Consider the following 17,203-nt stretch of genomic DNA (forward strand, 5'->3'; position numbering starts at 1 on the left):
CTAATTCGCGTATTTATACACTCACCCATTTTATCTCCCTTCACACTATTCATTTTCTTTCTCCCCATTTTATTTCCCTTCATTTCATTCATTTTCTTTCTCCTCTTCTCTCCTCATTTCTTCATTTCTCCTTTATCTTTTGTTTTTCTTAATTATTAACTCCATTGTTTTTTCATTTTCTTTCATTTCCTTCAATTTTCTTTCATTTTCTTCAATTTTCTCTTCAATTTTCTTTCATTATTGATCTTTCTTTTATCACTATATTTTTGTTTTATTTTCTCTCATATATTTTTCTTTCATTTTCTTATATTTTCTTTCATTTTCTTCTATTTTCTTTCATTTTCTCTTCCACTTTCTATCATTTTCCCTTCCTTTTTCTTTCATTATTCATTCATTTACTTTCTTTTCTCTCATATATATACTCTAACCTTTTTTTTTACATTCTTTTGTATATCTTCATTTTCTCTTTATTTTTCTTCATTTTTTCTTCATCTTTCTCTCATTTTCTTTCTTTTTTCTATTTTTTCTTCCTTTTTTCTTCCTTTTTTCTCATTTCCTTTAATTTTCCCTATTTTCTTATTTGCTCTTCATTTTTATCATTATTTTCTTTTATTTTCTTTCTTTTGTTATTTTCTCTTTTATATCTCATTTTTTTCTATTCTCTCACATTTTTTTCTTTTTTTAAATTTTCTCATGTAATTTTATAATAATTTTCTCATAAAATTAATAAAATTTAAAATATTAAAGTTAATATTTAATATAAAATACAATGAAAAAATTAATAGTTTACCATAATTAAATTATTATCTAATGTAAAATATAATGAAATAAATTAATTTCATTTAAACAAATGAAATAAAATAATAATTTAATATAATTTTTAAAATAATTTTTAAAATTAACAATAGATTTAATAACAGAATATAAATTTAAAATATTTTTTTTATTTTTTATTTTATCAAATTAGTAACGGATTAGTAACTGATTTCTATCCGTTACTAAATTTAGTAACGGATGCAATTTATTTATATATTTTTAATTTTTATTAAATTAGTAACGGATTTGAAATCCGTTACTAAATTTCATTACAAATCCGTTACTAAATCCGTTACTAAATCAGTAACGGATTGTTAATCGGTTACTATTGCATTAGCAACGAGGTTCATAGTAACGGATGTAAATCCGTTACTAATCCGTCACTAAACTGGTTAGTAACGGATTTTTCATTGATTAGTAACGGAAAAATCCGTTACTAATCCGAAAAAATCTTGTAGTGGTGGATATGTTGACTGTTGTTTGTTTCTTAGACTACCATGAAATAAGAAAATTGTTAAGGAACACACAAAAACTAATAACAGAACGTTTCATATTTGTATAAAGAGGCCTTATCAACATCTTATAGGTAATGAGTGCAAGAAATTTATGTGTAGAAAAGAACTAGCCCTTGGATGGACGAGTTTTTAAGTATTTGAGAACATGGATTGCAACATCCCTGTGAGAATCTATGTTGAGATATAGACTCATGGACTGTACACTATACCCATGGTTGCCGATTCAATTTGTTGAGATATGGAGCCTAATGGTTGAGCGAATTTTTTAAGAACTATTTTATTTTTTTATATTTTTTCGGAGCATATAAATATATAATATTCTCTTAGTATATTTTTTAAAAAACTCACAAAAAAATAAGAAAATTATTGTGACCTAACCAAATTGGTGAATCATGTTAAATCTATGTGTTGATTAATTTCGTGCTTAATTTTTAGATTGTGTGATTATTCAATTCTTAATAATTTTATAGAGCATGCAATTGTTGGACATCAAAGGCTGAGCATATAAATATGTAATATTCTCTTAATATATTCTTTCAAAAACTCATAAAAAAATAAGAAAATTATAGTGACGGAGCCAAATTGGTGAATCATGTTAAATCTGTGTTGATTAATTTCGTGCTTAATTTTTAAATTGTGTGATTATTCAATTCTTAACAATCTTATAGAGCCTCCAATTATTGGACATCAAAGGAGATATTAGATCTTGAGAGGTTAGGGTGTAGTAATATGCCAATGAGCCTTTTATAATTTTCAAGAATAATTAGTAAGTTTTGAGAGTTCTGGGATAACTTTGAAGACTCTAGGTAAAGGTACACGGGTGAGTCTAGCATAAGGTAGAGTAGTGTCTTTGATAATGTTATTAATGTACTTCTGCTAATATAAAAACGTGCCATTGTTGGATCTAAAAATTTCTAGACCAAGGAAGTACTTGGCATTAAAGGGCTTTAATGGTGAACTTAATGTCTAGAAAGGTCTTGGGGGCAATCAAGTCATCTTCACAAACTCTTGTTTGTAAAATATTATCAATAATTGAAACCATTTCCTTTTAAGAATAAATCGTGCTCATGATGAGACTAAGTGAATCCAAATTGAACAAGTTTGAGAAGTAAATTTATTATTCCACCATCTACTAGCTTACTTTAGTCTATACAAGGATTTTCTGAACTTCCAAACCTACCTTGGTTTTGCTTTGTTATATCCTATTAGAGGTAACATATAAAGTTCCTTATTTGTATGTCCATAGAAATAAGTATTGTTTATGTCAAATTGGTGGATTTGCAGGATTTAGCAGCTGTAATTGCCAAAAATAGCCTCAATATAACCAGATTTACAACTGGTAAAAAATAAATGTATAGTTAATATCTTCTAATTGATTAAATTTTTTGCAAGAAGCTTTGCCTTGAATATGTCAATATGCCTGTAACGACCCGACTAGACCCCGGCATCGGAATTCCTACTTTCCGGCGGACTTTCTGTTGGAATTTGGGATTCGAGGATGTCAGCGTTTCTAAACAGGTAAAAGAAAGGTTTTCTAAAATGTTTTTGAATGGGTTATGTGGTTTGAGTAAGGAAACTTTAGGAGATTTGACGAAGAAAAGACCAAGGAGGAAATGTAAGGTTCGGCCGCCGAACCTTACTTTTGGCTGCCGAAGATTGGCGATTTTCGGCCCCCGAAAGTCAAGTTCGACCGCCGAAGGTTGGAGACTTTCGGCTCCCGAAAGCCAGTTTTGGCTGCCGAAAGAGAGGCGGTTGGCCATCGATAAAAAGCTCCTTTGCCCGAAATGAAAGTGTGTTTTCACTCGCTTTTCGTGCACAGGTAGGTTTTTGTCCTCCTATGGTGGATTGCAAGTGTTTTCTTCAACTCATACAAGTTCTAATGAGTTTTTAACTTGGTTTTTGAAGGTTTGAGCAAAAGAAGTCAAGTTGTGAGGTTTGGAGAGTTTGGATTGGTTTTTCCTTCCATTCCTGAGTTGTGACCATCAACCCTCTTGTTCTTCAGGAGGTAAGCATGGCTCCTCACTTGTGTTTATGTTGGCAAGTGAGTTTTGAAGGGGTTTTGCATGGTTTTTGCATGAGGTGCATGGTTAGGGTTTATGAGGAGCATATGCCATATGTGTGGTTTTAGGGGTTGTAAGTTCGTTTTAAGCCTCTATATGTATAAAGAAGAGTATATGTAAGTGTTTGAGAGCTATTTGGTGAGTTGTGCAGGTTTTGGTTAGGTTTTGGAGGCTGGAGACGGAAGGGTGAATCGGGTTCTACCTTCATGGAGAACTCAGGATCGGCTGCCGAAGCAAGGTTCGGCCGCCGAACCCCAGAGGAGGTTGTTTCGGCTGCCTAAACCCGCCCCCGAAAGTTTGGACTTTCGGCTCTGGAGTGGAGTTTCGGCCGCCGAACCTGCCGCCGAAAGTGCATGAGTTTCGGCTCTGGAAGGGATGTTCGGTCGCCGAAGGTGCCGCCGAAGGTGCCCTGTCCAGCCTTCCTTTGCCCATTTTTCCATGCATGCTTAGGATAGTTTAGGGGGTTTTTGGGGAAATATTTATAGCTATATGAGAATATGAGTAGTCCTCATTTGAGTCCACATGTGTAGGTGCGGACCCGAGGAACCAAGGAGGCCCACAGAGGTAGAGTTACAGAGACTGTACAGGTGAGTGGAACTAAACTGTATTTTAAATGAATGTTTTACCATGAATCATGCATCATAACTACCATGTGTATACTAGGTTGTATCTCATTAGAAATCACGAATATGCCGCATTGCATTATTTCTTATAAATGTGGACGGACATAGAGTATTATCCACTAGCTCTTGGGAGTATGTCATGTAACAGAAGTCCTGAGGAGCCCCATGAGGGCCGGGCACAGAGTTTATGTTTATGTGTAACAGAAGTCCTAAGGAGCTCCTTTGCGGGCCGGGCACAGAGCCAATGGAATTTTGGATCCGTCCGTCCGAATGTGATTACTTGTGATGTGATGCATTCCATAACAACATATGTATTTAACTATTTTCTTTTATGTTTCTACTCACTGGGCTCTGTAGCTCACCCCTCTCCCTAACCCCATATTTTTTCAGAGCCTCAGAGGAGATAAAAGGTTCAGCAAGGGTAAAGTCTAAGTGTAATAGTATAGAGTAGTGGACATGTATTGTACAAAGAGATAATGTAAAGTTATGTGATGTATATTGAGATAGTCTTGTGCTTGACCCTAGTATATGTCTAATCCCTTTGTATATGATCAGTATTATGTTTTATCATGTGTTATGATGAGAACCAAACTTGTTATATGATGATTGACCCATCTAGAGTATGTGATGAGCACTCTAGTGTGTGGTCTTATGAGTTCAGAGATAGTGTATGCATAGGTCAAGCTTGGTAAATGAAAAAGTTTAAATTTTTATGAAAATGTATGATCATGTATGGGATTTATCAGGTACACAGAGTTCATAGTAGGCTTGCTACGGGTTCCGGTGACCTTAAGTCGACCTGAATCCTAGCGCCAGTAGCGGTCCGGTTTTCGGGTCGTTACAATGCCCATTGTACTTTATCTTGTAAACTCACTTTGAAGAAATTGGTTTCTTATGAGAGGAGAAGGAAATAAGCTCTCAAGTCTGATTTGCCTCCATCTATCTCCTACTGCAAAGATTTGACCCAATTTAGGTTTGTCTTGGCTTGAACACAATGTGCTTAGGATTAAAACAAAAAATAGTACATAAAATGGATGAAGATCATTTTGGTCCAAAGAGACAAAATCTTCTAACCATGATGGCTTTGCTACATTTCTGGTACTTCTTCTTAAGGGAATAATACTGTCTGGAACTGAATGCAAGGAATTTAGTGAGGCAGGAAGCTAAGAATGAGAAGAGCTAGGAAGTAATAGGGGAAGAATGAAGAGGAAGATGGGAAAGAGAATGAATTCTTTGATATATCAGTTGAAAGAAAAGGTAAATGTACTATATGACTAGCAGGGATAGGAAAGGTAGATTGAATAGACATAGAATCTTTGGATGGAAATTTAGTTTCATGAAAAATGACATCTCAAGAAGTGAAAGTCTCATGAAAGTCTTAAGTCATATACTTTCCAAGCCTTAAAACCAGCTGCATACCCAAGAAAAAGACGTGTTTTGGCCCTTACATTAAATTTATCTTTAAAAGGCTTGGAGTTGGTAGCATAAAATTAACACCCAAAAACTCTCAACAAATAATAATCTGGTAGTTTATTGTACAATATGTCAAATAGTGTTTTCCAATTTAACAATGTTGTGGACAATTTATTAATAATATGGATGGTAGTAATGCAATCTCCCCAAAAAAACTTTAGGTAAGTTTGCTTGAAATAATAAAGCTCCCGTAATCTCAAACATGTTTATGCTTTCATTCCATCACTCCATGCTACTTTAAAGTATATACACCAGTCCTTGGATGCTCAATTCCCTTTATCTTAAAAGAGTTTTTGAAGAGATGCATTAATAAACACATTATTAATGCACAATAGTTTGGGAAGAACTTTGAAAATCTAAATGCACAATAGTTTTATTAGACAGCCAAAAAGTCTAAATACATCTGCTGAAATCATTAACTACAGAAAAAAAAAAAAAAAAAAAAAGTGAGCTCCTGTTAATGAAGCTTCCTTATAAGGACCTCATACATTAATATATAATAGTTCCAGCACTCTACAAGGTGAAATGAAACTCTTATTGAATGGCAACCTACATTGCTTAGAAAAAGAATAAACATCACAACAAATCTTGAATAAAAAGGCCAATGCAAAACCAAGAATGATCTTTGAATTCATTTTTCACACCAAAAGCATGTACAAGTATTTATAGTAGAAAATTAACATAAAAACAAAAAAGGAAATAAGCTCAAACAAACTTCCCCACCTAAACTCAAACCATAAAAAACAATGAAAGAAACGGTGTGTTTCCTATTAACTTAAAACACACTGTTTTAATACATAACTTAATATTATAAAATTAATTATAAGATAAATAAAGAAAAACATATCTCTGAAATATTAAAATGTAAAAAATTATCCCATTCTCCTTTTAGTTCTAGATTTTAAGTTCATATATTATCGTAATTTCATTAAATTGCATATATCAAAATAATATTAGAATTTCTACAATTTTCATTGTAAGAAAAAAAAATAGTACTTAACCAAAAATTTTGTGTTCAAATTCTGAGTATAAAGTATTTTTAAAAACTTAAAAAGGAAGATATTTACTATTTTAATAAATGGTATTGTTTGATATAAATTCGAATTAATCGAATCAGTATATTTTGGTTTCCAAATAATATTTCTAAAAAATATATATATATATATAATCTTTACCACAGTAAATCTCTTTTTAATTGCTTAACAAAATATAATCTCTTTTTCTTTTACTGAAAAAATTTTATTTCATTTGATTTGAAAAATAAAGAAAATCAACTGCATTTTTAAAGGGAGAATTCAAGTTAGAAGTTATTGTAAAGAGTAATAATCACGAATTAAAAAAAAAAAAGTAATTTTAATTAATTAATGTTTTTAAATATCATTTGCTATTATAAGATGTAGATAAACAAAATATGTATATTTTTAAAGAATCATATGGTATATATACTTATCCAAAATATTAAGAATTTTTAGAGAAGCTAGTTTGTAAAAGGAAATTAAGAGACTTTTTACACAAGCTAATTATCATCTGAAACTTGACTTAGAAAAAAGGAAAAGGACTTAAAGATAACTGTTGGCTAGAAAACGAAGCAAGCAATTTAGTAACATGATGCAGATAGGGTGGAATCTTTTGAAGTTTAATAATAATAACACTCTCTTCTTCTCTAATATATATCTACTTTTATTTATTTTTTCGTATTATACTTCTTCTTATATTAAATAATTAAATAGTTTATCTTGTTAAATTAGTTTTTTTCACTTTGCAATACATATTAAATAAATTTTATCAAATTAATATAGAATAATTTTCAAAATAAAAATTTATTTTTTATGTCATAGATATATGCCAAAATTAACAGAGATAATTTCATATTTTTAAAATTTCACATTTTAATCCCTACAATGTAATTATGTCAAATGAAGATCCCTAAGTGAAAATAATAATTAACTGAAAATTAGATGGAAGGAAAATTAATTTGATGAGTTAAAATGTAATAATTAAATTATTGAGTTGTAAAAATAAAGAACATATGGATAAATAAAAAATTACTCTTTTTTTTTTTTGTCCGGCAGCAATTCGGACCATGTCTAAATGTGAAGAGGGAGGGATATTGAAGTGTGGTGGAGGCATGAAAAGGGCACCAAAAATGATATTTAAAATTGGATCCATATTAATTTTCAATTATTTATTATTATTATTATTATTATATGCAAAAGGAAAGATTTAAACAAGTTGGTTGGAGATGCATTGAACTGGAATTTATATGTGATAATATTAATTAGATGAGCTAGTTACCCACATGCATTTAATAAATTTGATTTTCTTGTGCATATGATCTAAGGAGCATCTTCTTTCATTTCTCAATATATGATCCACTTGCCTTCTTCTTTGGTCCATATTTTTTTTATATCCCAACTTGATAGTTAATCATTTCTTTCCCTTTTCTTACTTAAAAACAGCGGCGGACAGAGGTGGTGTGGGAACTCGGACTTATTTGTATAGCTGGATTATTATTAAGCCTTTCATTATATATATATTAAAGTTGCCTATATTTAAGAAAAAATATTTTTTTCATATTTTTTAATATTTGACATATTCAAAAAAATTAATTAAAATTAAAATATTTTTATAAAAAATTACATATTTTTTATAATTTAATAAATTTATTAAGATTTTTATATAAAAATTTATTAATATATTTTATTTTTAAATTAAAATTAAATAATCAAAATAAATTATTAGGTTGAAAAATACTTTCTATAAAAAAATCTTCAGTAAAATATATTTTTTAAACAAACAAAATGAAATATAATTTCTGATTTTTTTAAAAAAATTAATAATTTATCTCAATTTTAAAATCATTTAATTAAAAAATTTATATTTTATAAAATTTAACTCTTTACTTTACTCGTTCGATTAAAAAAATATTTTACCTCCTTATTAATATTATATGTATTATTTAATTCATATAATTTTAAATATTTATACCCTTTAATTATTTTAATTAATATTAAAATAAATTAATTAAAAAATTTTAATTTTTAATTTTTAAAAATATAAAAAATAATTTAATTGAATGGACTTGTCATTTTTATATATTTATATACATTAATTTTGTCTACCGTACATTATATATTTTTATACTCATTATATTACTTTTAAATATAATATAAAATTATATTATAAAAACACTTCAATATTTATATTTTTATTATTATAATAAAAATCATAATACATATTTTGTAAAAATTATAATATTATATATAAAAGAAATTAAATAATATGAATCAATTTATAAGAATGTAATTTAAAAAAATTATAAATTAAAATAGATAAAAATATTTTAAATATAATATAAAATTATATTATAAAAAATACTTCAATATTTATATTTTATTATAAAGATTATAATATATATTTTATAATTTAATTTTATAATAAAATATTAAAATTATAATATTATATATTTAAAAATTTAAATATATAATTAGTTCAATCCATTTTTAATTTAATTATTACTTGCATATATATAAATTAATTTATAATAAAAAAATTTAGAAAAATATAAATTAAAATATAGAAAAAATAATCATGTTTTTATCCCAACTCATTAAAAAAAATAACTGATAAAAATGTAATATTACAATTAATATATAAAATATATATAAAAAGAAATATTTTTCTTACTCTAGTATGACCATATATAAATCTTTTTTTCTCGTTTGAACTATTTTAATGATGAGAATTATTTTTCTAAGTTTATTTTTTCTAAAATTATTATTATCTATTTATTGTGAAAAAACTCATTTTATATCTATTTATATATAAGAGTCATATAAAAATAAAAATTAATCATATAATAATAGAGATATTTGATTTTAAATAAAATTGATCTAATCTCAAAGATTACTATTAATAAATCTTATTATATTTATAATTAGTTTTAAATTAAAAATTTTAAATAATAATAAATTATTTATTATTTTAATTAATTAAAATAAAAGTAATTTATAATAAATGTAAATATAAGTATTTTAGACAAATTTATTATTTAATACTCTTTTCATTTTGATATATAATATAAATTATATATAAACCAAAAAAATAATAAAAATTATATAAATTTATTATAGATAATAATTAAATTAAATTAATATTTAATTAAATAATTTTTTTTTAATTTCTAAATGTAAAATTTTATTTTTTTTCTTAGTATATTAAAAGTATGTTACTTTTTATTAATATTATTATAAATATTTTAATACTTTTTATAGAATCTATTTAGTTAAAAAAATTCTATGAAACAACTATTGTTTAATCGGTTAGAACTTTTTTTTTTTTGAAAAATTTAAATTATAATAAAAATAATTAAGAATTAATTAGAAATAAATAAAGAATTTAAATTTATATAAATTATATAATTAATAAAATTTAAATTAAATTAGTTTAAATTTTTTAAAAGTTTTCAATTATCTATCTAATAAAATTATTTTTTAATTAAATTTAATCTACATAGAATAACTAAAATTACCTATTAAAATAATTTCATGGGTAAAACTAAAAAATATTTAAATAATATGATATAACAATTATATTAAGTATTTTTTATTTTTTAAATATTTAGATAGTATTAAAATTAGTTTAAAATTATGATATTTTTAAAATTAAAATAATGTCTTTCAAATATTAACTCCACAATTAATTTAATTAATAAATTTTAAATTAAAATAATTTGAATTTTTAAAATTTTTAAAATTATTTATCTAATAAAATTATTTTTTTATTCAATTTAATGCTGATAGAATAACTAAAATTATTTATTAAAACAATATTATCTGTAAAATTATAAGGTTTCGATATTTAAATAACATAATATAATAATTATATTATGTATATTAAATTTAAAATTAGAATAATTTTTAAAATTAAAATAATATTTTTTGGATATTAAAATTAAGATAATTCCACTAATAAATATTACAATAATATTTAAATAAATTTGGGATTTTCTATTCTTCATATATATATATATAATTTAAATTTATTATACATACATTCATAATTAGTGAACGTTCATGTCATTCAAAAATTTAAAATATCATTCAATCTACAATATCAAAATATTTATTATTCAATTCAATTTTGTAATGCTCAAATTTATTTATATTATTATGAAAATTAATTGTCCATTTATATTTTATAATTTTTATATTTATATTTATGACGAAAATCCTATAAATAGAGTTCTTATATAATATAAATGTAGAATTAAAATTATAAAACAATGATATGTGAAGTTGTAAATGAATCAAATTATTTTTAAATTTTTTAAAATTTGATTTGATAAAAACTCAATCTAACTAGATTTGATTTCTAAATGAATTGAGTTCAAACTTAATAAACGAGTCAAATTTGAAACTCATTAAAATTTCCGACCTGACTCATTAAGAGACATGTGAGTTAATTCATTAATAAACTCATGAAAAGACTCGTTAAGAGGTTTATGAGTATTTTTGTTAAGAGATTCGTGAGCAGATTCGTTAAAATATTCATCGAGCAGGCTCGTTAAAAGGTTCGACTCGATTCAATTACACCTCTTTTTTAAATGAATTAATTACATTTTTTTAACCACTTAATTTATTTAACACATATATAGTTAATTTTTATATTTTTATCTCGTAATTATATAATTATATTATTAATTTATATATTTATTTTTTATTATATATTTTTTTAAATACTCACTTTTTTTAAATTATTAAATTTTTTAATAAATTATTATTATTATTATTTTTATATGTTTATATATGTATTTATAGGATTATTTTCCTACGTAAAATATTATTCACTTAATTTTATAAATTAAAAATTTTATATAATTTAAATATAAATCAATATGATTATATTAATAAAATTTTAGTATAATGTATATATATAATTATATAGTTTAAATTGATTATATTTATATTAATATATTTATTTTATGTAATATTTTATATTTATATTATATGTATAGTTTTTTTATACAATATAACATAATTTAATATAAATAATATATTTAAATAAAAATAAATAATAATAATATATGAATAATTAAATGGCAACATATGAATAATGAATGATGATATATTAATAATTTTTATATAAAAATATCTATTCATATTAATAATAAAACTATATGAATTTAATTAAAATTATATAATTTAAAAAAATTATATTTCTCTCGCATCTATATAGACGATTTATATATAAATTTATATATTTATTATATATATTTTAATTAATTTTTTATATAATATAAATATTTAAATAAATAATTATTAAATTTAGTATTATATCATTCATCTTGTAATAATATATTTTATATAATTAATTAAAAATTTTATAATTAATATTTGAATAATAAATAATATTTGATGTTATAAATGAATAAATGAATATTTAAATATTAAAATTTAAATAATAAAAAAATAAAAAAAAATAAATATTAAAATTTAAAAAATTAAAAAATTAAAAAAATTAAACAGAGAATAAAATCCTTAGAAAAATCACATTTCATTAACTATTAGAGCATGAATCCACTTTCATTAAATCTCTATTCCGTTATTTTAATATGAAATATTGAATGTTACTGAAATATCATCTCCTATGTCAGTAACTTTCAATAACATTCCCTATTTCACAACAAAAATTTATGGGATGGAGTAATCTACAAATAAAAATTTCACTTTTATTGTATTTTAAATTAAAAATTTAATTGTAATAGATTTTAATTAAATTATATTTAATTTTATTAAAATCTTTTATCTTTTAATTTAAAATTTTAACGTTTAAAAATTTCAATTAATTATATTTAATTAATAAATTTTTTAATCAAATTTTCGAAAGTTTAAATTAACCTCATTATTAATTTAAATAAATTTTTCACGCGTCAAAACTTAAATCAATATTGATTATAAAATTTAATTTTTAAGTCGAGTTTTAACTAATTATTAGAGTTCAAGTCGAATTCCAATTCAAGTTTATAAAATTTTTTAATAAATGAATATAAGTTTTATAAAATTCACCAACATTCCATTACACCCCTAATGATATATGTGTATTCATATTATAAATTATTTTAATCAAATAATAATTTTAAACTTATTTTTACCCACATTTAAGCTAACGCTTAATTTATAAATAAATGCCTATCAATTTTAAACTAAGTTAGTATCAATTTTTTACCCTTTAATTAAATTATTTTATTTTGGCAAATTAATGCATGAATATGTTTTTATTTCGTAAATATAAAAATTTTAATTAAAATAAAAAATTAATCGACTAAAATTATAAAATTATATAAAAATTTGGCTAAAATATATCATTTAGCATGGTAGACTCCATGATTTTTAATTATAGTTTTCCTGACTCAGCATGCCGCATAAGCATCCTCCAACCTCTAAATTGATTCATAGTTAAAATTATTAACAAACCTTTTAATTTGACTAAATTATTTTAAAAAATAACGATAATATGTTATTAGCATGAATTTCTATTCTCAAATTGTATGAATATGTAATTTTTACCATTATGTTGAAATCGAATTTCATTTCTTTTATGATTATATTTATTTTTTATTAAATATTAATTTTTATATTTTATTTTAATTATAATTTAATTATCATGTTTTTTTAATTTCTCGGTAAAAATATAATTTATATATTTTATGATTATATTTCTATTGATTTGTTTTACATAATATTTTATTAAAACTATTTAATTTTTTTACTAATCATTTTAAAAATTTATAAAAACGAGAATTATTGTTTATATATTAAACTATTCTTTCTACGACTTTATTTGAATATGATAATTTTTTTAAATTTATATCTTTGGATATTATTAATAATTTATCTTCTTGAAATAACTTTTATTTCATTATTTATGTGAAAGCTAAATATTTCATGATAAAGTATCTATATGAACTCCATAGGAGTCCTTAAAAACATTAATTATAAAAAAATGTCAATATTAAACGATGAGAATATATTAAATAAAATATTCTCTATTTTTATGTTTTAAAAAATACTCCTGCAATAGTAATATATTAAAAATATAAAAAATATTATAAATTAATTTATAATTAAATTAATCAATGAGTTATTATTAAATAATTAGAAACTAACTCCACTAATAAATTTTTCATTTCTTGTGATAATCATTATTATATTATAAAATTATATTTTGCCACCAAAAGTGATGGATAAATAAACACTAAAAAATGGCTGAATAGGAGACAAAATAAAAAGAGAGTAAAAAATGAGTATTATCAGAAAAAAAAAATTCAAAATAAAAACCCTATCTCTGACCTCAACATGGCATACATGTTCATTAGTAGGACAATTTTTTTTTAAGTTAAAAACATAATTTGTTTCTTAAATTTCTTAAAAAATAATTCTATTTCTTTAATGTTACTTTCATTTTATTTACTTCTTTAAGATCTTAAAATTATTATTTACTTTTTTTTATAAATAATTAATATATAGATTGATTATTATAATTTTATTTTATTTTTAAAATAATTTTTTATTAGCTTTTCAAACATCTCTTAATATTTAATAAAATTTAATTTTTTTAAATAAATATAATTAAAAAGTTTATAAAAATTTTTTTATATAAAAAATAAAGTGGATAAAAATTATAAAAAGAAGGGAGTATTATTTTTAATTAAAATAAATATTAAAATAAAAAATTACTTTTAATATTTAAAAATAAAAAAAAATAATATTTTATTGTTAGAAAATAACATTTTATTTTTTATTACAATATATATTTGAATTTAAATGCAAATTAAATTCAAATTTTGGGATTTGATTTAGTTGAAAAAGATCAAAATTGATTTATTTGAATTTTAATAAAAACAATTGAGAGGCTCATTTAAACTATCATCCAAATACTAATTATGATACTAATATCTTAATATATTAATTTCAACATATATAAAGAAAAAAAATGTATCATTTAGGTTTGAAAATTTTATTATGCAGTACTAGTAAAATTTATTAATTAATTATTTAATTTTAAAAAATATATTAAATTTTTTTAAAAAATTTTAAAAAATTTATTAATTAATTATTTTATTAATTTTAATTATTAAATATTTTATTATTTAATTTTTATAATTTAAAAAACTTACTAATTAATTATTTAATTTATAAAAAGTTAATTATTGTACTCACAATTTTATTCGGGTGGTAAATATATTTAAATAAATATTTTATTCTCTTAATTTTTAATTTAAAAAAAATAAAAAATCAATTACTTAATTTATAAAAAGTTTATTTATTAGTTATTTATATTAAAATATTTTAAAAATTTTTATAATATTTAAATATTAAAATTAATAGAAAAATTAATTAATAGATTTTTAAAATTTTAATAATTTTATATATTTTTAAAATTGATAAATTAATTAATTTTTTATAGTACATGCGTAAATAATAATTTTTTTTATTTTTTGAAAATAATTTTTAAAATATTAAAGATAATTTCAAAATTAATATATTTTATTTAAAATTTTAAAATAGTTATATTATTTTTAAAAATATTTTAAAATTAATATACATATTTAAAAAAATATATATAAATATTTTCTTGCCTATCACAGTATTAATGTGGACATTAGATTAGATAAATCTCTAGTACTACTAGAGGGGACCCTTAATGTGAAAATCAAGTAATAAAGTAGGAGGAAATGCAAAGGTGTCAGGATTATAGTAGAGAGATAAAAGGAATTCCATTCTAAGGTGTTAAAAAAACTTTTTAGAGAGTGTCTAGGGGTGGTGAACCTTGGGAGACACAAGCCCCCCTCAGTTTCTAAAACCAGCAACTTCTATGTCAGCATGCCCCACTTCAATAAGAGAAATTCAGTGAACCCAACCCCTTTCTCTCTCCTCCCTCTCTCCCTCTTTGTGCTATGAATCTTCAAAATTTTAAATAGTAATTATTATACTAATACAGTGCAAGAAACCAAAAAGCCTTCAAAATTCATCTCTTTCCACTGAACTTGCATCTCCTCCATTCTTTTCTTTCTTTGGTTCTTTCCTTTTTTCCTTTATTTCTCTTTCATCTCATTGAATCAAATAGAGAAAGAAAGATCGAAATAAGAGTTTGTTCATGCCCTTTTTGTTATTGCCTTATTTGGAACCACCTTCTCTTCCACCATCTTCATCACAGGTATTCTCTTTTTTCTTCTTTATTTGTTTTCTTAACCTTGCAAGAAGATAAGCTAATTTTTAGTTTCTAATCTGGGTATTCTTATTTCTCTATTTTAATTTTGTTTTCTGTATTTGGATTTTCTGGTATAAGAATCTTCAAGATTTCATAGAAAAACTCTCTCTTGAAAGCCCTTGTTTGCTATTATTTTCTTGGCATGTTTTTCCCAGGAATTTGTGAAGTTAGGCTTGAATTTGTTTCTTTTAATTTGTTTATATCTCTTGTGGATATTAAGATCGTTTAACTTTAATAGATTACTAGTAATGATTAAACATGATTAAGATTTTGAAACTGACTCCATGTTTCCTCTTTTCTGATTGTTTATCCAGCTGTGTGTGATTGGGGACAAAGTTTCTGGGTACTGAAATTGAAGGCAGCTGGTTTTTCTAAAATATAACGGCATAGAGAATGGTCACAAGAGTTGGACATTGCTTTTATTAATAGAATTTCGAACCTCATCTAGGTTTCTTGTGAATTTGTCTTTGAATCTGGTTCAAAGTTCTTGCAAATGAAGCATCAACCGTCCACATTGTGATCTACAAGAAGCATTTGCATTATAACACATCTTTCTTCAAGATTAGAGTCCTGCTGGTTTGCTGCATATCACATTTCAGAATCTGGGTTAGATCTTAAATATTTCAATATAGAGAGAAAGATTTCTGGGTTTGGACAGAGCTGGTTGTCCATTGAACAATCTCGAGAAATCAGAGGCTCAAATCTGTGGCATTGTCTGGGGATTTGGATTTGGTGACTAAATCAAGTATTAAATGAGTTCTGGACATACTGAATCAGGTACAAAATTCTCAAGAAGTATAATTAATTTGCAAGATCGTTGTTCTAGCAACATAATGGATATGAGATCAAGAAAGTTGAGCGTCTCATCTCCAAGTACACCTCATCATAGAGTTGAGAAGAAGAAAGTGGAGTATCAAAGATCTCTATCACAAGGCAGTGGGAGAAAGCTGTTTCCGGCGAGCTATTTCAGCTTGGAATCACTGCTGCTACTAATATGTCTCACAGCATCTCTGTTGATCCTTCCTCTGATACTTCCGCCGTTGCCTCCGCCACCTTTCTTGTTGCTTCTGCTTCCTATAGGCATATTAGCAGTGCTAATGATCTTGGCTTTCATGCCTGCCAATGCAAGGGATATAACTTATACATACGTGTAATTTTCACCTCTTTTTTACCTTACAAATTTTGTATTTTCAGCCCTCCTAAATGTTGAAATTAAAGAAAGGAATATAACAGTTCTTTTATTTCTTAATCTACTCCTCATGGATCTTTAGTTTTATGCCTTAATACTTGTGTTCAACTTAGTTTATTCTAAAATTTAACTTTTCAATTTTTAGATTAAATTTAAATTTTTAAGACGAATACTGGAGTAAAATTAAATATTTAGCTTTGATTTTTGGTTTTGATGTGATCTTATGCTCAAGATTATTTGGAGAAATTTTGTGTG

The 17,203-nt window shown here is 23.8% G+C and overlaps 1 protein-coding gene across 1 annotated transcript; it reads left to right on the plus strand.

Annotated features, from left to right (window-relative positions):
* The first annotated feature begins 16,511 nt into the window (after window positions 1-16,511).
* On the plus strand, window positions 16,512-16,913 carry LOC110615464 (protein AUXIN-REGULATED GENE INVOLVED IN ORGAN SIZE). The gene has a single exon (XM_021757305.1). The coding sequence runs from the start codon at window positions 16,512-16,514 to the stop codon at window positions 16,911-16,913; it is 402 nt and encodes a 133-aa protein (XP_021612997.1).
* Window positions 16,914-17,203: the final 290 nt, after the last annotated feature.

This window comes from Manihot esculenta, chromosome 5 (genome assembly GCF_001659605.2).
Source record: "Manihot esculenta cultivar AM560-2 chromosome 5, M.esculenta_v8, whole genome shotgun sequence".
Taxonomy (NCBI): Eukaryota; Viridiplantae; Streptophyta; class Magnoliopsida; order Malpighiales; family Euphorbiaceae; genus Manihot; species Manihot esculenta.